The sequence below is a fragment of the Ovis canadensis genome, chromosome 3 (assembly GCF_042477335.2).
Source record: "Ovis canadensis isolate MfBH-ARS-UI-01 breed Bighorn chromosome 3, ARS-UI_OviCan_v2, whole genome shotgun sequence".
NCBI classification, from domain to species: Eukaryota; Metazoa; Chordata; class Mammalia; order Artiodactyla; family Bovidae; genus Ovis; species Ovis canadensis.
The window spans coordinates 199,140,048-199,162,410 of record NC_091247.1 but is presented as its reverse complement, the minus strand read 5'-3'; the positions used below and the strand labels follow the sequence as shown (position 1 = coordinate 199,162,410).

The 22,363-nt window shown below is 44.3% G+C and overlaps 1 protein-coding gene across 2 annotated transcripts in view; it reads right to left on the bottom strand.

The window, feature by feature from the left end:
- Nucleotides 1–16,093, bottom strand: part of ST8SIA1 (ST8 alpha-N-acetyl-neuraminide alpha-2,8-sialyltransferase 1) — a 187,353-nt gene extending 171,260 nt beyond the window's left edge. For both annotated transcript variants that reach the window (XM_069585585.1, XM_069585584.1), the window contains exon 1: nt 15,183–16,093. In XM_069585585.1, the coding sequence (XP_069441686.1) occupies nt 15,183–15,418 (236 nt within the window). In that variant the 5' untranslated portion in view covers nt 15,419–16,093. The remainder of the gene's footprint in view (nt 1–15,182) is intronic.
- Nucleotides 16,094–22,363: the final 6,270 nt, after the last annotated feature.

Here is a 22,363-nt window from a genome sequence, read left to right as displayed (position 1 = left end):
TGGGCCCTCTCTGGACTCCACTGAATACAGACATATACAGCTCAGTTCTGAAAGTGAAGGTCAACCTGCATTTGGCTTTCCTCCACAAAAGGAATTGAGAGGGTTTTTGGAGACCATAGCTGTTCCTATAAATACTGTGTGCTTCTATGTTCTCTGCAGGAAGGCCCATGTCCTTCTGACTAACTTCTTTATTTCCAGGGCCTAGCAACAGCGCCCAGCACATAGAAAGTACTGAAGAAATATTTGCTGAAGGAAGGAATGAGTGGAGGAGTGAATGAATGAATTGGGAGTGAATATATATGACAGGGAATCTTAGGCCACAAAAGAAACTACCCTTGAAAGGTATTCAGACAGCTGTGGACAATCTAGTATCTTTATTCAGACAACAAATACTTCTTAAATTTGTAATGACTGTGATGAGGGATCTAAAACAAATTAAAACAAGACTCAATCTCTGACCCTGAAACACCAAAGCAACAATGTGTAAGTTGCTTCACAAAGGTGCAAGTGGACAAGGACATGGACAGGAATGACAGGTAATGTCAACTCAGTCATCATCACTCAACCTCCAAAAGCCCAACCTGGCCAAATATCATCATGAGGGTTTTGTGCCTTTTTACTGCACCTTCAGCCCCCACTCATGTGGTTATAATCTGCTCCAGATTCAGGCACAAGAGCAAGAAAAAAAACTCCTAACAGAGTCAGAAAATACAATTGCTTTATTTAACACAGTTGCAATTTTCCTTGAAATCTCTATAATGAAGCAAAAGTTCATTTTCCTTTTCTTTCCATTTATTACTTATTTAGCCACATCATGCAGCATGTGGGATCTTATTTCCCTGACCAGGGACTGAACCTGAGCCCTTGGCAGTGAAAGCGCAGAGTTCTAACCACTGGACTGCCAGGGAATTCCATTTTTCCTTTTAAATCACAGCTTTATTTAACTGCTTAAGTCCTGGGAAAACGATACAAATGATCTCATTAAGGCACTGCTTTAAAAAAAAAACCTATACTTGATTTACAATATTGTGTTAGTTTCAGATATACAGCAAAGTGTTTCAGTTGTGTGTGTGTGTATGTATACACACACACACACACACACACACACATATATATTCTTGTCAGACTCTTTTCTATTTATGTTATTACTAGATATTGAATATGGTTCCCTGTGCTATATAGTAGGCCCTTGTTGGTTATCTATTTTATAAATAGCAGCATGTATCTTAATCTTAATCCCATCCACCTAATTTATCCCTCCACTCCTTTCCCTTTCACAATCATAAGTTTGTTTTCTGCCAGAAAGTATGAAAACTCAAATTCAAAAAGATGCATGAAACCCAATGTTCACACCAGCACTGTTTACAATAGCCAAGATGTAGAACCTAAGTGTCCATCAATAGATGAATGGGTAAAGAAGATATGATATAGATACATATATAATATATATATGTATATACACACACACATATTTCTATGATGAAATATTACTCAGCCATAGAAAAGAGTGAAATATTGCTATTTTCAGGAACATGTATGGACTTAGAGATGATCATACTAAGTAAAGACAAATAGTATATGATATGACTTATATGGGGAATCTGAAAAAACAATACAAATGAACTTATTTACAAAATAAGGCCCTGCTTCTTAAAAGTACGTGACAGACCATGCTAATGGGAAGGATAACCATGGCAGATAAAGGTACATGCTCCACTGCACTAAATAAATTCCTCATAGCTATTAATAGGCCTGCAATGCTCAGTAAGGGAAAACTGCCTCTGTAAGTATCCTGTTTTGTGGGAATCTTTCTTAGCTGTTTTGGCTTCTTGAAAACTCCCTAAGGGGAATTTCATCATTTAATGTTAACAATCATTGTATGCCTGACTATTTACACAATTGCTATCCACACTGAAATGGAGGAAAAGTCAAATCTGCCCTTAGCCGAAGTCAAATTTCCTGTGAACAACCAAACAAACCAGTTATAAAAAACTGATGGTAGTGGGGAATAACTATCAAGAAACCACTTTCAGAAATTTATACTTAGAAAATAAATAAATACTTGAAATTATACAAGGATGTTCATAGAAGCATTATTTACATAGGTGAGAAATTGCAACATGGATATCCAATAACAGTGGTTACTTAAACTCTCCCAAAAAAGGAAAATCTTGCAGCCATTAAAAGGGGATGATGAAGACCTACATATACTGTTACTACAAGAATATTCACAATGTACTGTCCAAATTCATTGTATACACACAGGCATAGAATGAATAGTCTAGAAGAACATATACCAAAATATTAGAAATGTTTCTCTTTGGGTGTATACATGTCAGTCACTTTCACAAATAAAAACAGTACTGCTCTTATCATTAAGTGTCAACTTTGCAAAGAAGAACTCTTTAAAGAGGCTTTTTGATTTTCCATATTCAGTATTTCCCTTGTGGCTCGGACGGTAAAGAATCTGCCTGCCACGCAGAAGACCCCAGTTCATTTCCTGGGTTGGGAAGATCCCCTGGAGAAGGGAATGGCAACCCACTCCAGTATTCTTGCTTGGAGGATTCCACGGACAGGAGGAGTCTGGTGGGCTATAGTTCAAAGAGTCAGACACGAGTAAGCAATTAACACATTCATTATTCACCATATATATGAAGAAATTTTAAAAGAATCTAACATATCCTGTCAATATCCTTTTTAAGTATCTTTTTGAAGAAAGTAATTTGTTCCAATAACATTTTTTTAAAAACATAGGTAAATAATCTTTTTCCAAAATGAAAATCACTGAACTATCACGGGTTGTAAGTTAAAAGTTAATTATATGAGAAAATGTTACAGATATAACACTGAATGATTTTAAAAGGATAGAAAACCAAATACACAAAATACATACAATTTAATTATACATTCACATGCAAACACAAAAAGCTGTTCACAATGAGTACTTCTTTTTCCTACATTTAAAATTTTCCTACAGTCGGTATCTCTGACTTATAAATCAGACCAATAATAAACATTATAAATTCTTTAAATAAGCATGAGGGATATAAAAATCGTGTATACATTTGTCTTATCAATAATTGAAACAAGCACTTTGTTTAAAACAAGCCCTTTCTCATTACATTCACTTGGAAATAAATCTCTGGCTTGCAGTCTGTTACTTAAGCCTTGACTAATGGAGAACTGTAGCTCTGAATTCATTTCGGCTTCCTCCTGGCACCTAATTAAAGGAGTGACACAGCTCTTACGGTCTTGGCTGATTCCCTCTCATGCAGTGCCATAGCCAGAAGACAGTCCAACAGAAAGGGGAGAAAATTGGTTGCTTCAAAACCCAGCATGATTACTTACAACAAACTCTCACCCTTGGAACACATGACTCAATTTCTTACTGACTTAACTAATGACACTTGATGCAACTGTAAATTCTATAAAATCATAAACCATGTCTAACTTTCATCATGTATCCCAGCACCTAAGTGGCACGCAGGAGGCATTTACTAAACGTAGATAAAGGAATAACTAAATGGATGAATGATCTGGTGATTTATGCCAGGGGCCTGCTCTCTCCCTTAAAAGTCTCCTAGCCATTTTACAGCAGCCTTCATTCTAACACTATGGAAGAACGATATAAGGTCACATTTTGTTGTCATCTATTCTATTACTAAAAGTGTAATCATAGGCATAGGATGTGTCTCAGGAAGCAGCATTTCTCATCATTATGGCTTAATAATTAGCAATTATTCAGCACCTAATACTCTCACAGTAAAAACTGCCACCCACAGCTAAGGCTCAGAAAAGCCAGATAAATTTTTCAAGGTCACAAAGTTAATAAAAGACAGAATTGGGATTAAAACCTGATTCTCTGGGGCTCTGAAGTCCAGATTCTTTCCAGGTGGGAACAATCATTTTGTCAGCCCACCAAGCCAGGTTGAGGATGGCTACAGACCATACACTCATTATCTCCCTTAATTAACATCATAAACCTAGGAAGTGGGTTAGCAAAGTACACCATTTTTCAGATGACATAACAAAGGAACTGAGAGGTTAAGCAGCTTGCCCAAGGTCACACAGCTCCCAGAACAGCCAAAATAGAAAGAAAAAGTTAAAAAGGATTTTCCTGTAAATAGATCAACTTCATTGTTAAGGACTGCATTGATGATACAGACACAGTCAGCGTCACTTCCAAAATGATTCGCAGCTGTGATGAGAAAAATGACCCTTGAGGGAAAAAAAACAAAACTGTTTTACTGAGTTGCTGCCTAGGCATTTTACAGTATGATAACCCTGCTCACATTTAAGAGTACGGACATTCTGATGAGGACTCAAGTTTAGGATGCCTGCCGTAAGTTCCCTCTTTGCTTTTTCCCAGGCACCTTTTAAAATAACCACTTAAGAGTTTAAGCCCACGAAAAGTTCCAGACACCCCCCACTCGCAACCACCTTATAAGTAATAGATGCTTGTTACCCTGCTCTAATACTCTGGCCGCCTGATGCGAAGAGCCCACTCATTGGAAAAGACCCTGATGCTGCGAAAGACTGAAAGCAAAAGGGGGCAGCAGAAGATGAGATGGTTGGATGGCATCACCAACTCAACAGACATGAGTTTGAGCAAACTCAGGGAGACGGTGGAGAACAAGGGAGCCTGGAGTGCTGCAGTCCATGGGGTCGGAAAGAATCGGACACGACTAAGCCACTGAACAATAGCAACAACACTGCTCTCCATCTCCCGCTCCAAGCCTGGGATGGAGGGCAGCCCCTCCCCCAGCTCACAGCGCCCCCTGGCTTCTTAGATCTGTAAGTAACATATCTTGGACTCTCCTTTGAGTGTTATTAAAGCCTTGTCCTAAATCAATTCAACCATAGGTTTCACCTCCCCAAAATGGGAACTGGATGCTGAGGGAGGTACCTGCCCTCCCAGTGGGAAGCTTATGTTGCCTCCTTTAGCAGGTTCCAACCTGCATGTTCTTAGTTTGATACAACAGCTCTGGCTTCCAAACAGAACTTTGTCAGAAGACAAACTGGCCATGCTCTAGACTAACATATACAATTATCCAGTTGATCCAACTAGCTTCCTAAACACGCCTCTGCAAAATGAAGACGAATAGGCTCTCACACTGCAAAAAAAAAAAAAAAAAAAAAAAAAGACCCTACTTGCAAGGCAGAACACAAAGGTATTACAAATGAGTCTAATATTTAATTAAAAGTTATAATCACATTAACAAACAAATAAAATATATATTCTCTCCTAATCTTTTCCCTGGATAAACATACCTATAAGACAACCTGGAATGCCAGATTCAAACTGAGGCCTCTCAAATCCCAGGGCATTTCATATTGAAACATGGCAACACAAGGAGACCTTCTCCCCACATGTGTACACATGAATCCCCCTAGCCCCATAGGCAAGTTGTTCTCACAGCCTCCCATTCTTGCAAAGAGCTGTTCCTTGTCTGGGGGTCCAGGAGTGCACACAGCAGTGGGGCAAGCCACCCTTGGGATGGAGAAGGGGGAAACGCTCCCTGACGGCAGGCAGGCTACAGTGACCCCATTGAGCCTTGCCTGACTGAGAAGGGGTGAGACTAGAAAAGAGCCAAGCGAGCTTCCCCAAAACATAGGACATGAAGCATGGGCTGCTCTCACCAAGGTCTAAGGGGGCGACTGACAAGCTCACATACAAGCTTTCAAAAGACACAGATACTTATCATAAATCTCCCCACATGTGTCCCAGGGTTCCCTACCCTTCCCTAACCAAGACCTGGCCATCTATCAAAGTACCATTCATTCACTCGTCTTTTGGTAGTCAGAGTATCCACAGTTTGCAGTTTTCATTTCACTGTTAATTGCATGATGTTTTCTGGATTTCTTAAATCCTGTCAACTGGATTGGTTTTGTTTCTCTAAAGTAGTGATTCCTAACCAGGGGCCGTTCTGCCCCCCACAGGAGACATTTTACTAAGTCTGCAGACACATCTGGTTGTTTCATTCAGTGGACAAAAGACATGGGTGTTGCTGAACATTCTACAATGTACCGGACAACCCGCCAGAACAGTGAATTATCCAGCCCAGGATGTTAGTGGCTTCCCAGGCGGCACAGTTGGTAAAGAATCGCCTGCCATTGCAGGAGAGACAGGAGACACAGGTTTGATCCCTGGGTGGGGAAGATCCCCTGCCGTAGGGCATGGCAATCCACTCCAGTATTCCTGCCTGGAGAATCTCAAGGGCAGAAGAGCCTGGTGGGCTACAGTCCATGGGATCGCCAAGAGTCAGACACTACTGAGCACACACACACAACACAAACACACACACAAACACACACATACGGGTGTTAGTAGTGCTAAGACTAGGGAACTGTTCTAGAGGAAGAACGCTTAGAAATTACAGAGGATGCTGTTTACTCCTTTGACCCCACACAGCCAAGCAGAGTGTCGAACCTCAATAAATCCTTGCTGGTGAACTGACTGGCTAACTGGGCCCACTCCTTTATAAAATGTTCACTCCCTCAGGAACCCAGAAAAACGAGTGTGACAGTAACCATGCTCAGCTCCAGGTACGCAAATATGAAGGAGCTGGCAGAAAAGGCAGACAAATAAACTGGTATTTTTAATACAGCTTGAGAAATTACCAGATTATCTGTTTATGTCTCCCCTCATCAGCCTATAAATCTCCAAGAAAGTAAGGATTCTGTTAAATTCACTTTTGTGGTTCCAGCACCTTCTATGGTAATAGTGGTAGAAACAGTAGCAGATATTCTGGGTCAGCGGGAAAAAATGCAATAATAGGCATAATGTTTTCTCCTTGTTGGTTTTCTTTGGTTTGTTTTAAAGGAGAAGAGTCTAACACAGCCTGGGGGAGAAGGAAGGAAAGCTACCTTGAGGGAAGTTAATGTGAACTAAGCACTTATCACGCTGGGCTCTCAGTACCCTCGAGGGATTGGTTGCAGGACTCCATCCCAACTCCCTCCCCTCCCAACCCCACCTGGCTCCCAAAATTCCCCAATGCCAAAGTCCCTTATGTACAATGGCTAGTAGAGTCTGCCCTCCGTATTTGCAGGTTCTGCATCCAAGGATTCAGCCAACTGCAGGTCTTGAATTTCGACCCGAAGCTGGTTCAACCCGTTGAGGTGGAACCCACAGATATGGAAACTGTGGACATAAAGGGCCAACCCTATATGCCAGAAACAGTTCTCAGCATGATCAACGCACTATCTATTTTAAAGCTCATAACACTTCTACAAAAAGCCAGCCTGTACGTGTGAAGAAATGGACCATGAAGGCTGATTAGCTCAAGAACAAAACAAACGGTGGAATCAGGATTTGAACACAGCCAACTTCGGAAACTTTGTTCTTAACCACTATTAGGCACTACGGAGATAGGAGTAAGGATTGGCCCCGTGAAGGCTGGACCTTGTGGTCTTGAAAGAAAAGATTTCAGGTAGAAGGTACGGTACAAGCAAAACCAACACAGCCTGGCTTGTTTCAGGGACTATATCCTTTATCAATCTGACTAAATCATAAAGGGGAATACTGATGAAAGATGATGGCAGAAAAGTAATCATGGCCAGATCGTAAGAGACATCAGCAATGCTTCATTTCCCCAAGATTATCAGGGAGCAAGCATATGCTTAGAGTCTAACAGCTCTAGGTGGAATCCCAACCCTATCACTTCGTTAGTGGTTCTCTCTGAACCTCCATTTCCTCAACTGTAAAACAAAGAACGTACAAATATAAAATGGGAACTTTATACAATAGCTATGGAAAAACAAGATAACCCATACAAGCACTAAGAACAGGAGCTGATATATATCATGAGTCCAAGCAATGTTAATGACTTATTTTTGCTGTTTTGGAGAAGGAAATGGCTACCCACTTCATTATTCTTGCCTGGGAAATTCCATGGACAGAGGAGCCTGCAGGGCTACAGTCCATGGGGTCAAAAGAGTCAGACACAACTTACTGACTAAACTGACCCCACCACGGTCATTGCTGGTCAAGTTTTTTCACGTGTGAATCTGCAATGTAATGACAGCTCATTTTCATTAAGCACCAAATTTATTAAACCATCTTCTTCCTAAATGACCTTTGCAGTGAATTCCACAAATTCCACACTTAACAAACATGAACCTACATTCCATATGCACAGACGTCTGCACCCCGCCTCTCATCCCCTCACTACCACCACCCAATGCCCTTCTGCACCCACCAGGGCAGCTGTGGAAACACCCAAAGCTTCTAGAAACCATAGATTAAAACCAAGGACAGAAAGGAAAGTGCAGAAAGCTATAACTGCTTGAAGACTTAAAGACTAGCAACTTATAGACTTTCCAGCCAGGAAGCACATATCCGACAACTTCGCCATCTGCCCGCTCTCACTACTGGTGTCCTCTCTGCCTGGAACATCCTTTGCCCTCTCTCACTACTTCCCCATCCTAACAACCTTCAAGCCTGAGTACAAATACCACTCCCTTTCAGCTTCCCTCCTTCCCCAGAATCAAGCACCAAATTCTGTGAATTTCCCCAGCCCTTTGCTTTGTATTTTGACTGTTGTAAGGATCACTTATTAAACAGAGGTATGAAGCAAGTAACATGCTTTTAAGTGCTATCTGTATGCTATCAGGTAATTTTCACAATAAACCTGTAAGAAATGACTACAAGCCCCATTTTGAAGCTCTGAGAGTTGAACTTACCAGCGGTCATACAACCAGACAGGGAGCTCCAAGCATGTGCTGATAGCTCCACAATCTGAAACTTTTTCACTCTGTTATGCTGTCTCTCTTTAACAGCTCTATTGCCAAGACATTGCTTGATTATATACATATATGCCTGTCCCACAGGATGACAGCAAGTCCTTTGATGGCAGGGACCAGGGTACATTCATCTTTGTAAACCATGGATAGTACTGTACCCATTTATATAACATTCTTAGGAGAATTAAATTAGACAGGATATTTAAAACACTTAACATACTGCCTTAGGAAGCATCACTATGAACAAAGCTAGTAGAAGTGATGGAATTCCAGTTGAGCTATTTCAAATCCTGAAAGATGATGCTGTGAAAGTGCTGCACTCAATATGCCAGCAAATTTGGAAAACTCAGCAGTGGCCACAGGACTGGAAAAGGTCAGTTTTCATTCCAATCCCAAAGAAAGGCAATGCCAAAGAATGCTCAAACTACTGCACAATTGCACTCATCTCACATGCTAGTAAAGTAATGCTCAAAATTCTCCAAGCCAGGCTTCAACAATATGTGAACTATGAACTTCCAGATGTTCAACTTCGTTTTAGATAAAGCAGAGGAACCAGAGATCAAATTGCCAATATCCGCTGGATCATCGAAAAAGCAACAGAATTCCAGAAAAACAGCTACTTCTGCTTTATTGACTATGCCAAAGCCTTTGACTGTGTGGATCACAATAAACTGTGGAAAATTCTTCAAGAGATGGGAATACCAGACCACCTAACCTGCCTCTTGAGAAATCTGTATGCAGGTCAGGAAGCAACAGTTAGAACTGGACATGGAACAACAGACTGGTTCCAAATCGTCAAATGTCACCCTGCTTATTTAACTTCTATGCAGAGTACATCATGAGAAATGCTGGACTGGATGAAGCACAAGCTAGAATCAAGACTGCCTGGAGAAATATCAATAACCTCAGATATGCAGATGATACCACCCTTATGGCAAAAAGTGAAGAACTAAACAGCCTCTTGATGAAGTGAAAGAGGAGAGTGAAAAAGTTGGTTTAAAGCTCAACATTCAGAAAACGAAGATCATGGCATCCAGTCCCATCACTTCATGGCAAATAGATGGAGAAACAGTGGAAACAGTGTCAGACTTTATTTTTCTGGGCTCCAAAATCACTACAGATGATTGGTTGCAGCCATGAAATTAAAAGACACTTACTCCTTGGAAGGAAAGTTACGACTAACCTAGACAGCATATTAAAAAGCAGAGATAGTACTTTGCCAACTAAAGTCCATCTAGTCAAGGCTATGGTTTTCCCAGTAGTCATGTATGGATGTGAGAGTTGGACCATAAGGAAAGCTGAGCATCGAAGAATTGATGCTTTTGAACTGAGGTGTTGGAGAAGACTCTTGAGAGTCCCTTGGACTGCAAGGAGATCCAACCATCCCATCCTAAGGGAAATCAGTCCTGAATATTCACTGGAAGGACTGATGCTGAAGCTGAAACTCCAATACTGTGGCCACTGATGCAACAAGGTGACTCATTTGAAAAGACCCTGATGCTGGGAAAGATTTGGGCCAGAGGAGAAGGAGACGACAGAGGATGGAGATGGCTCAATGGCATCACCGACTCAGTGGACATAAGTCTGAGTAAACTTCAGGAGCTGGTGATGGACAGGGAGGCCTGGCATCCTGCAGTCCGTGGGGTCACAAAGAGTCGGACAGGACTGAGCAACTGAACTGAACTGAACATAGTGCCACACACGTAACAAGGGCCTGATAATTCTTTGGCTTTGTTGTCACTGTTGCCAAGTCAGGTGCCAAGAATAAAGCCTTGCACATAAACCCTGAACAGAAGCTTATTTCTGAGGAACAAACACAATGGGTAAGGACCTGACAGAAGACACAAATGCCACTCTCCTCACGCTACTTAAGGACCTTCCAAGTGGCTCAGTGGTAAAGAATCCACTTGCCAATGCCAGAGATGCAGAAAACGCGGGTTCAATTCCTGGATCAGGGAAGATTCGCTGGAGAAGGGAATGGCAACCCACTCCGCTATTCTGGTCTGGGAAATCCCCTGGACAAAGGAGCCTGGTGGGGTGCAGTCCATGGGGTCCCAAAGAGTAGGACACATCTGAGCACACAACACAGAACATACCACCTGACTGTTTAATCAGAAGCAGCAAGAGCTGCCTAGAAAGTTTAAGTTTCTATGATAGGGTGAACTGATTTACGTATCTTTCTACCACAATGTGGATGAGAGGCAAACTTTGTGTTTAGCAACACTCCTAAAGCTTGGTTGCTTTCTTGCTGCTCCCCATCCTCCCAGGGGATTTGTCAAAGTTCCCCCTTGAGGGATCAGCACTTAACAAACTCTAAGCTTGGAGAAGAAAATCACAAAAGTAAGTGGAAGCACAAAAGGCAAAATGGAATCTGAAGTTCGATGCTTATAAACCTAAGCACACACTTTCTTTTGTCCTCACAGTATTTTACAAGACTTTAAACCATCACATTCTTTCCTCATATGTTTTTGTCAGTCACCACCCAGGAGGAGGTAATCTGTCTCGGAGAAGGCAGCTGTCCATACTGTCCACTGCTATCCTAATTCACATCTGGTGCACTGTAGTCACTCATATATGGGTCGACTGACTGGCTGCAATTATTTGCATGTGTGTATACATGAATATGGGCTTCCCCGGTGGCTCAGTGGTAAAGAGTCGCCTGCAATGCACAAGCCACAGGAGCTGGGGATTCGATCCATGGATCAGCAAGATCCCCTGGAGGAGGGCATGGCAACCCACTCCAGTATTCTCACCCAGAGAAACCCATGGGCAGAGGAGCCTGGTGGGCTACAGTTCATAGCGTCACAAAGACTTAGAGTGCATGCATACATATATGAATATATGTATTTATGTCAATACATATACATACATCATTCCACGGTTTATGGATAAATGTGTATATCCCCACACATAAGTGTACATTGTACATTTATGTACATGTGTTTGTATGTGTGCAGAAGATTTGTCAGACTGGAAAACACAGATACCTGTTTGCCAAAGTTGTGTCTCCTTAACACAACAAAGGCTTCTGCCTGAGTTGTTTCATATTCAACAAACATACGACAAATGTCATAGCTCACAGGGCTTCCGTCACAGCTCAGTCGGTAAAGAATCTGCCTGCAGTGCAGGAGACCCCGGTTTGATTTCAGGGTCGGGAAGATACCCTGGAGAAGGAAATGGCAATCCATTCCAGCATTCTTGCCTAGAGAATCCCATGAACAGAGGAGCCTGGCAGGCTACAGTCCATGTGGTTGCAAGAGTTGGACACGACTTAGCAACTAAACCATCATCACATGGCAAACGTAGACAGTATATTAAGAAGTAGAGACATCACTCTGCCAACAAAGGTCTGTCTAGCCAAAGCTATGGTTTTTCCAGTAATCATGTATGGATGTGAGAGCTGGACACAAAGAAGGATGAGCGCCAAGGAATTGATGCTTTTGAACTGTGGTGTTGGAGAAGACTCTTGAGAGTCCCTGGATGGCAAGGAGATCAAACCAGTCGATCCTAAAGGAAATAAATCCTGAATATTCATTGGAAGGACTGATGCTGAAGCTGAAACTCCAATACTTTGACCACCTGATGCGAAGAGCTGACTCATTAGAAAAGACCCTGATGCTGGGAAAGATTGAGGGCAGGAGGAAAAGGGTACAACAGAGGATGAGATGGTTGGATGGCATCACCGACTCAATAGAAATGAATTTGAGCAAACTCCGGGAGATGGTGATAGACAGAGAGGCCTGTCGTGCTGCAGTCTGTGGGGGTCACAAAGAGTCAGACACAACTGAGCGACTGAACAACACTATTATCTACATACTAACGATCCAGATGTTAAAAAATCAATCATTTAGAGTAAAAAAAAAGAAAAGACTTAACAAACAATGATACTTGGACTATCTTTCAAAATCCTCCTCCCTGTTTATTAGCTTCAGTGTAAAGGCGGGGAGAGCAGTAGAGCATATAAGGACTAACAACGATTATTTGCAAATCTGCCAGGTGAAACATTCCAAGTTCTTTTGGCCTGGCCAAGTGTCCTTATTTAAGTTGTAACATATATAACTTACAATTTACAATTTATAACAACTGGAATGATACTATTGACTGGTTATAAGTGCCAGATACTGGCAGTCAGTGTTTTGTTTTTTTCCTATCTAAACTTTACACCAACTCTGCAAGGTAGATGTTATTATCTCCATTTATTCATAATAAAACTAAAACTCAAAAAGATAGAGTAATTTGCTAAAGATACTCTGCTGTTTACCTAGTCATGGCAGTCTATAAACTCAGGATTCAACTCTGAAGCCCAAACTCTTTTCCAGCTCGCCAGGCTCTTCTATCCATGGGATTCTCCAGGCAAGAATATTGGAGTGAGTTGCCATTCCCTTATCCAGGGGATCTTCCTGATCCAGGGATCGAACCTGGGTCTACCCTGCAGGTAGATTCTTTACTGCCTGAGTCAAGCAGCATGCATTCAACGGTACCTCTTACACAGTTTTCTAAACACTAACTTTGAGGGATATGTGTTCATGCAGTTTTTATTTGTTGTCCTTGTTCAGCCGCTAAGTCGTGTCCAACTTTTTGCGACCCCATGGACTGTAGCACGCAAGACTTCCCTGTCCTCCACTGTCTCCCTAAGTCTGATCAAATTCATGTGGATTTTCATAAGTAATTCTCTGCACAGAGAGAATAGCCCACATGCCAGCCAAGCACACTGAACATCACCCCAGGTTACAGACAGCAAGAGGCAAGTGTGTCTCAGGAACAACCTGCCTGGGCTTCTCAGAAAATGAAGCATTTTCCTCTTGATGATGTCCTCCGAAAGAAATCCAGTCTCTAACAGAGCTTCATTCTTGCTCCTTCTATGCAAAAAAAATGGGCTCATTCATTGCAAACGAATGGGAAGTTCTGAACTCATTTCCTTATATTACTTGAAATGAAAGTGCTTTCTGTCTTTAGAGCAAAGAACTGCTGCATGCTATGCCCTTTGAGTAGAACAATCAATACCATGAAGGTGAGAGAAAATGAGCTCTTATATATTTTTAAGGGGAGTGGAGTTATTTTTAAACTTAATGATAGCAGAATTCTAAAGAGAGCAAAGGAAATTCCCAGTTTAGAGAATTCCGCTGCCTTTCCCTGCAAGGATTGGCTGTTACCTCTTTGACCTTCTTTCCAGGAGCAGGCCTGAGAAAGGGAGGGCAACCATATGTTTCCAAAGTTTGTTTGTTTCCTTTTTTAATTTACAGATGTTTCTGAGCATTTGTAACAGCCGTGAAACTGTTTCAGTTGGTTCTCACCTGGCCCTATACTCCTTTGCTCCGCATAGGAAAGCACTGTCTACTCCCTCCATATCCCTAGACCGCACCATCCCTGGAAGAGCCAAGCGCAGCATCTTCAGCTGAAGGGACTGAAGGTGAAAGGGGCCCCTGACAGTGAGAGAAGCACCAGGGTGTCCCTTCAACATGGCCAGGAGGACCGAGAAGAAGCAGAGGGAAAGCGGTCTGCCTCACCTCCAGTCTTCCCGCACAGTCCCTCCTGCCAAGAACTCATTTTTAGACCCTTAACCTGAACGTCCCAGAAAGGAAGGGAAACTTCAACCTCTGAGTGATCCTCAGAGTTCTGATTTCCAGGCTGATTTTAGTTTTGTATGTTTTCTGATTTCAACCCCCTGCCTAAAGCAATCTCCCGGTCACCAGAAGACAGCCACCGTGTAAGCCGAGCAAAATTGCTTTATGTGACAAAAATTCCAGCTCTGATCCCGCAAGGGTACATGACCTTGGGGGAAATTAACTCCTCCTTCTGAAGATTTAGTTTGGGGGGCGGGGGGTACAATGAGGATATAATATCCATTATTAGAAAGCTGATAAAGCCCCAATAAAAATCACCTAGTCCCTGACTCTTTAGCAGCTAGGGTTATCAACGAGTGTCCTGTGTTTATTACGGGCTCACCGCACAAAGCAGCGGAGCCAGGCTGGGTGTCCGTGTTTTCATTGTCCACGACTCCCTCGTTAGCGACTTCTCTTACCAAGCATTCACCAAACCTCAGGAAGATGCCTGGTACCTGCTTCTAGTTCTCCACTGCTCTGAACTTCTACATAGCCTAAGATACATTCTCATTAAGTTCAAGGGACAAAGTTAGCCTAGCTTCTTCTTCCCCTCGGTCATCGGCAAATCGCTGACCACCACTCAAGCTTGGGAAGAAAGGCGAAAAGACTTTCTTTCCATGGCCAGGACAGGTGTCCGCACATCTCTCGGGGTTAAGGGCTGGGGAAAGGCCCCCTGACTACAGTCTCCAGGTTGGGGAACGACAAAGAAAGAAGGGAGGAGGAGAAGAAGATCCGGATGAAAGGGCCGCTGCGAGGCAGTCCTCGCCGGTGACCCTGTCCTCGGCGCCCCGGGGAGAAAAGGACACGAGTGGGGTGGAGCCGCGAGGGCAAGAGTACCTGAAGATTCCGGCGGCCGTCCGGTTCCTCCTCCACGCAGTGCCCTGTTGCAGGACTCCCTGCACGATCTCCTTCTCGTCCGGCAGCCGATAGACAGGGAAGACGTAGAGCCAACAGAGGACCACAACGCAGAGGGCACTGGCTCCCACGGGCAGCCGGGTCCGCGGGAACTTCCACGCCAGGACGGCCATAGCCCCTCTGGATGTGTGTCGCCGGGCCCGCCCGCAGGGGCTCATCGCAGCCCCGGGGTCCCGGGGTGGGGGTTGGGGGCGAGGGCCGGAGCCTCAGCACCAGGCTAGGCGCAGCGGCAGCGGAGGGTTCCTCCACCGCCGGCCCCCCATGCACACACACCTTCCGCTTTCTTGCACGCACTGGGACGCCCGCTCCTTGGGCGCCCAGAACCCCAAAGGTCAGCGCAAAGATATTTTTTTCCAATGCAACTTTTCCAAGGATGTCTTGCTAGGGTAAGTGGCCGGGGAGCAAGTCACGAGCTACGGCCATGGTCGTTTCTCCCTGCAGAAGGCGGGCGCCTGGGTTCCGAGAGCGCGGGGAAGGCGGGGGGCGGCGGCGAGGTGTTGCTCCCGCCTGTTCTGCAGCATCACCGTCGCCCTCGGCGTGGGTCCGGGGAGAGGCTCGGCTCCCTCCCAGACATCTGGCCCGCGGCGTCCCCTTCCGAGCGATGCTCCTGCGCCCTTCACCGCCTCTCCCCGCCTCCCGCTCTGCTGAGCCGCCAGGCAGCCCCCCCGCCCGCCCCACGCCGCCCCCTAGACGCGCCAAGTCCTTGGAAATTTCCACGGCGGCCGGGACCGCTAGCCCGCCCCGGGCTTCTCCTCCTGGCTTGCCAGGACCCCCGCTCCCCACCCCTCCCGCAGAAGAAAAGAACTCGCTCTCATCAGTGAATTCAGCGGCGCGCCGCAGCCTTCCGCGGCGCCCGGGACTTCGCAGACACACGCCCGGGGATTGGTGGAAATCAAGGTCTCCCCTCCTTCCCCCACCCGCAAAATTGCCTCCTTTGACCCGTTCAGATCCGCGACGCTCGGCTGGAGAGCGAACTCCCCTCTCCCGCTCTGGTCCCTCCGGAGGTAGAGGCAAACAATAAGATAAAAACAATAAATAATAATCCCCCTCCCCCAAAATGTATATATTCAAATCCCTGAGCGTGGCCGAGGCTGGCGGATAGCCTGACTCTCCGACACACAGCCGGCTCGCCGGGGCTGTCACCCCGCCGCCGTCACCCTCGGCTCTCTCTAACTGGTTGGTTATTAACCCGCAGTGAGGCGCGAGGAGGCCGGCGGAGACTGAATCCTTGCTGGGCCCCCACCCCCATTCCCCGGTCCCAAAGCCGCGGCTCCAGCGGTCCCGGTGCGCGCGCACAGGCAGGCACACACGCTCGCGGGCTCGCGGGACCGCGCGCGCGCGCGCGCGCCCACGAAGAGGTGCTTGCACCCCGGGGTCCTCTGCCTCGCCTCCGCCCTGCGGGGAAAGGCACTGCCGCATTCAGATGTGAGGTCAGCTGGTAGCCAAGCAAGCCGACCTTGGGACGTGACAATGCCTTGGAGGCGCTGTCGCCTTCTTTCCCTGTTAGACGACAGGGCCGTCTGTTCCTCGACGTCTTTCTAGTTCAATCGACCAGCTTATGGCAACCCTAACCTTGGAAAAGCGCCACCCGCCTGGGTGGGTGGTTCCAGGAGCCAGCCTGAGGAACTCCCCCTATGGCAAAGGTCGTGAGGAAGGAGGCTTCCTCATACGCAAAGGCAAGATTGAGCCTCAGGAAACCCCCTGTTCCCAAGGATCTACCCCCAAAATCAGAGTCTGCCTACTTTACTGTTTCATGCTCTCACCTACACCTCTAACTTTACCGCGGGCTGTCCCCCCCACCACCTCTCTCGGAGAAGGAGTTAACTTGCAGCTCCAGTCAATAAACATTCCTGGGCGTGACAAGGGTGTCTCAGGTCAAACCTCTCTGTTAGCAGAATAGCTTGTGTGACAGGATTATCCACAGACCTGCCACTATGCACATGATGGTTTACTACCTCTCAACCATAAACAGCACAGAGAGTCTGGAGTATTTTGAAAGTCTTAATTAGCCTAGCAAGAATACCAAGAAGAGATAAGAAAGCCTTCTTCAGCGATCAATGCAAAAAAATAGAGGAAAACAGAATGGGAAAGACTAGAGATCCCTTCAAGAAAATTAGAGATACCAAGGGAACATTTCATGCAATAAAGGACAGAAATGGTATGGACCTAACAGAAGCAGAAGCTATTAAGAAGAGGTGGCAAGAATACACGGAATAACTGTACAAAAAAGATCTTCACGACCGGGATAATCATGATGATGTGATCACTAATCTAGAGCCAGACATCTTGGAATGTGAAGTCAAGTGGGCCTTAGAAAGCATCACTATGAACAAAGCTAGTGGAGGGGATGGAATTCCAGTTGAGCTATTTCAAATCCTGAAAGATGATGCTATGAAAGTGCTGCACTCAATATGCCAGCAAATTTGGAAAACTCAGCAGTGGCCACAGGACTGGAAAAGGTCAGTTTTCATTCCAATTCCAAAGAAAGGATGCAAAAGAATGCTCAAACTACTGCACAATTGCACTCATCTCACATGCTAGTAAAGTAATGCTCAAAATTCTCCAAGCCAGGCTTCAGCAATACGTGAACTGTGAACTCCCTGATGTTCAAGCTGGTTTTCGAAAAGGCAGAGGAACCAGAGATCAAATTTCTAACAGTGGCTGGATCATGGAAAAAGCAAGAGAGTTCCAGAAAAACATCTATTTCTGCTTTATTGACTATCCAAAGCCTTTGACTGTGTGGATCACAATAAACTGTGGAAAATTCTTCAAGAGATGGGAATACCAGACCACCTGACCTGCCTCTTGAGAAATCTGTATGCAGGTCAAGAAGCAACAGTTACAACTGGACATGGAACAACAGACTGGTTCCAAATAGGAAAAGGAGTATGTCAAGGCTGTATATTGTCACCCTGCTTATTTAACTAATATGCAGAGTACATCATGAGAAACGCTGGGTTGGAAGAAACATTAGCTGGAATCAAGATTGCCAGGAGAAATATCAATAACCTCAGATATGCAGATGACACCACCCTTATGGCAGAAACTGAAGGGGAACTCAAAAGCCTCTTGATGAAAGTGAAAGAGGAGAGTGAAAAAGTTGGCTTAAAGCTCAACATTCAGAAAACGAAGATCATGGGATCTGATCCCATCACTTCATGGCAAATAGATGGGGAAACAGTGGAAACAGTGTCAGACTTTGTTTTTTGGGGCTCCAAAATCACTGCAGATGGTGACTGCAGCCATGAAATTAAAAGACGCTTACTCCTTGGAAGAAAAGTTATGACCAACCTAGATAGTGTATTCAAAAGCAGAGACATTACTTTGCCAACAAAGGTCCGTCTAGTCAAGGCTATGGTTTTTCCAGTGGTCATGTATGGATGTGAGAGTTGGACTGTGAAGAAGGCAGAGCACTGAAGAATTGATGCTTTTGAACTGTGGTGTTGGAGAAGACTCTTGAGAGTCCCTTGGACTGCAAGGAGATCCAACCAGTCCATTCTGAAAGAGATCAACCCTGGGATTTCTTTGGAAGGAATGATGCTAAAGCTGAAGCTCCAGTACTTTGGCCACCTCATGCGAAGAGTTGACTCATTGGAAAAGACTCTGATGATGGGAAGGATTGGGAGCAGGAGGAGAAGGGGACGACTGAGGATGAGATGGTTGGATGGCATCACGGACTCGATGGACATGAGTCTGAGTGAACTCCGGGAGATGTTGATGGACAGGGAGGCCTGGCGTGCTGGGATTCATGAGGTCGCAAAGAGTCAGACTCGACTGAGTGACTGAACTGAACTGAACTGAACTGAATTAGCATAGGGCTTTTCTCATTGTTGAGTCAGACTGTTGAGTCAGGCCTCTATACCCTTAAGCACCTGGGAGTATGTTTTGAGTTTCTGAATTTTCTCTTTCTTTGTTATAAACTGTATCCTTGCAATGTAAGAATGTAAGTAGTGAGTAGTGAAGTCGCTCAGTCGTGTCCGACTCTTGCGGCCCCATGGACTGTAACCTACCAAGCTCCTCTGTCCATGGGATTTTCCAGGCAATAGTACTGGAGTGGATTGCCATCTTCTTCTCCAGGAGGAATGTAAGGATATCACTATCTTAAGACTAAGTAGATCTTAAGGGAAAACAAGTTTTCTGATTGACTAACCTTTATCAATAGAAAGTAAGACGGGGCCATAAAATGTCACCAGATCAGAAGATATTGTAAACAAATGTAAGACCCTTGTAGGAACAAAGATATGCTGATAAGGGTCGGAGCAGCTGACCCTGTGTGACTGTTTCTTACATTTATCTCTATGCATAACTTAAAAGTATAAAAGTGGACCTGACAATAAAGAAAACAGATCATTTCCTGGAAAGACTGATTCCCCCGAGTAGTTTCTTTCTTGTTCTCCATTTTTCTGGTTGAATTCCCATCTGGAGTGTGGGTACTCGCCAAGCCTGCTAATTTTGCCTGGGCTTCTAAGATCTGATCGGGGAGGCCTCAGTGTCTCCTCTCCTTCGGGAGAACGGAAAAAAGCCTGAGGCCTGTGTAGGTGGTGCAAGTTCCTTGTCTTGGAACTTTGTTGGTATTCCACGTAAACCAAGTTATTCAACCTCTTTTTCTCCACTAATATTTCCTACTACACTATCCTTTTCTAATCTCTCTTTATACTTCTAATTAAATAGCTTTTTCCTAGGATGCCAACTCCGTATCCGCTTCGAATTCCCTGGATCCACCCGGGCTGGACCCCGGCAGGGCAGAGTCCAGAGACCCATAGTGTCTGCTATCACTGGCGGCCGGGCAAACAGCGCGGCTCCTCGTAGTGGTTGCCTGTACTGTTTGCTTAGGCACCGCATCAAGCATGAAGTGTGCAGGGACAAAGAAATCCCGCAGCCTGCTAACGGGGTCGCCTTCGTTGTCAGGAGATCACAATTTAAGGCCATAGCTTCAGCTGCTCAAGCCCACTTTGGCTGCCACGTCCCTCAAATCTACAGTGCCTGTTAGGTGGGCTGATGCATCTTTATCTACTGAGAGATGGGACTTGAGAAGGTGATGGAAAGTTATTTATCAAAAATCACTGCTCTCTGCCTACAAGCATGCCCCAGAAATCCCTCCTACTTACTTTAGGCAAATCAAGAGAGATGAAAAAGCGTGAAATCCCAAAGTTAAATCTTACACAGTGGAACCTAATCCAGAGTCTTTGAAATGATGATTACCTGAAGTCTGGCAAAATACCCAACCCACCTTCGTCTGCTCTGGGAAGGGAATTCGGGGAACGGGAGCGGTCCAAGGGGACAAGGAAACATGTCCCATAGTTGCCAGATTGGATAAATCATATACCTCCTTTGTTCCAGTGATTTAAATCGAACCCAGACTATCCCAATTTCTCTCTTCCCCCCTCAGTCCAAGGGATACACTTATTTCAATTTAAGGGCTACAAATCAATAGGACAGAAACCACAAATATGGTATGGTTATGAAGGGTCTGTGTGAATGTTTCCCTATTTAACATCATTTAAAAATGCAGCAAAGTTCTGCCTTAAACTGAGGGGCTTCTGTGATGCAGTGTGCTGTTTTTCCTTCTTCTGAAAATTAAGATTCTATTTCCCTGCAATCCAGCCTCATTACCTGCTTCTCTGGAGCATGAACACTTGAATCTAGGCAGACCATTGCCTGTCCCCTTTCCAAGTCACACAGGCATTTCTTTTGTCACTGTGTTTTGTTGTCCATGTACTTCTTGTATGGGATATCTTTTTTTCTCCCTCCATACAAATACAGTGCATCATTAAAGGCCAATCCAAGGTACTAGGGATTTCTCCCCCTGTGTGTCCCCAGATTACCTAAAACACAGACTTCGTGAGTAGGAACTCATTAAACGTTTCTGATTTCTGCTTCTATTCCCTTTGACCTCCTGATCTGAATGTCTGTAGCGTTACCTGTCTCTGACAGGTGATTAAACTTTTAGATGTGTCCTGTTCTTATTGCTAGCATTTTTCATATGTAACTTTGTCTCAGCAAGGGGGCAGTAAGAATATTGGGCCTCATGTATCAAATGACAAGCCTATACTTTTCATCCAAAGGAGGATCAATGTCTGAGGAAGAGCAGGAACAATATTTTACACTTTTTTCATATTCCTCCAGGTGCCATCTCAGGCTTGAACACACACATACTCAACAATTGTTGCTTGATTACTTTCTTGATAAATCTGAGCATCTCTAATTTATTCCAGCTGTTGCTAAGGCAGCACTGTTTAAGGAAAGGTATAAAGCCCTATGTTTAATGTTTTAAATAAAATATTTTACCTGATATTTAGCTCTTTGGCTTGTATGACTTTTAGTAGGCAGTTTAGGTGTTGTTTTATAGTTCTGCATCTGAGTACACACAAGCGGGGTTTGCTCAATAAATGTCTTTTACTGGACCAGTAAACACCATGGGCAAAACTACCTGATATCATAAGTAAACTTGATGGGCAGCACTTTTGTGACATTGGAGTTGTGAAAGCTGGTCTAAGATACATCCATCACAGAACTGAAGCCATGGAGAAGAGAGAGAAAAAGAGCCCCTCTCATTGAACAGTCAAAAGAGACCAAAATGCAGAAAAATGATCAGAGTGAATGGGTCAGGTGCAATTTACAAGTTAGCTTGGACACTAATGGTGTATAGAGAAATATTAATAGTCACATAGAAGTATCTCATTAGAAGATTAAAAATTCAAAAATGTCATCCTTTCTTCAGTCTCCTCTCAAGTTCTTGTTGTCAGAATGACTTGGAATGAAGAGATAGCCAAAAACACACCCTTTTTACAACCAGTTATAATACCGAAGTAAATAGGGTTGTAGTGTGAGAAAGATCAAATAAATGCATTTGCTTATCTTCACTCCCTCTTGTGACACCACTAAAAGGACAGTAAAGCAATAAAAGAGGCATAAACTCAAACAAAAAAAAAAAAAGAGAGAGAGAGAGAAAAGGAAAAGATGTATAAGCAGAAAAATGATGTCAAGAAGTTCACAAGTGGGTAAGCAATTGAAGAGTGATAACTGATTTATCAGAATGGAGAAAACTCTAGGCCTTCAAGTGATATTGTGTGTGTGTGTGTGTGTGTGTGTGTGTGTGTGTG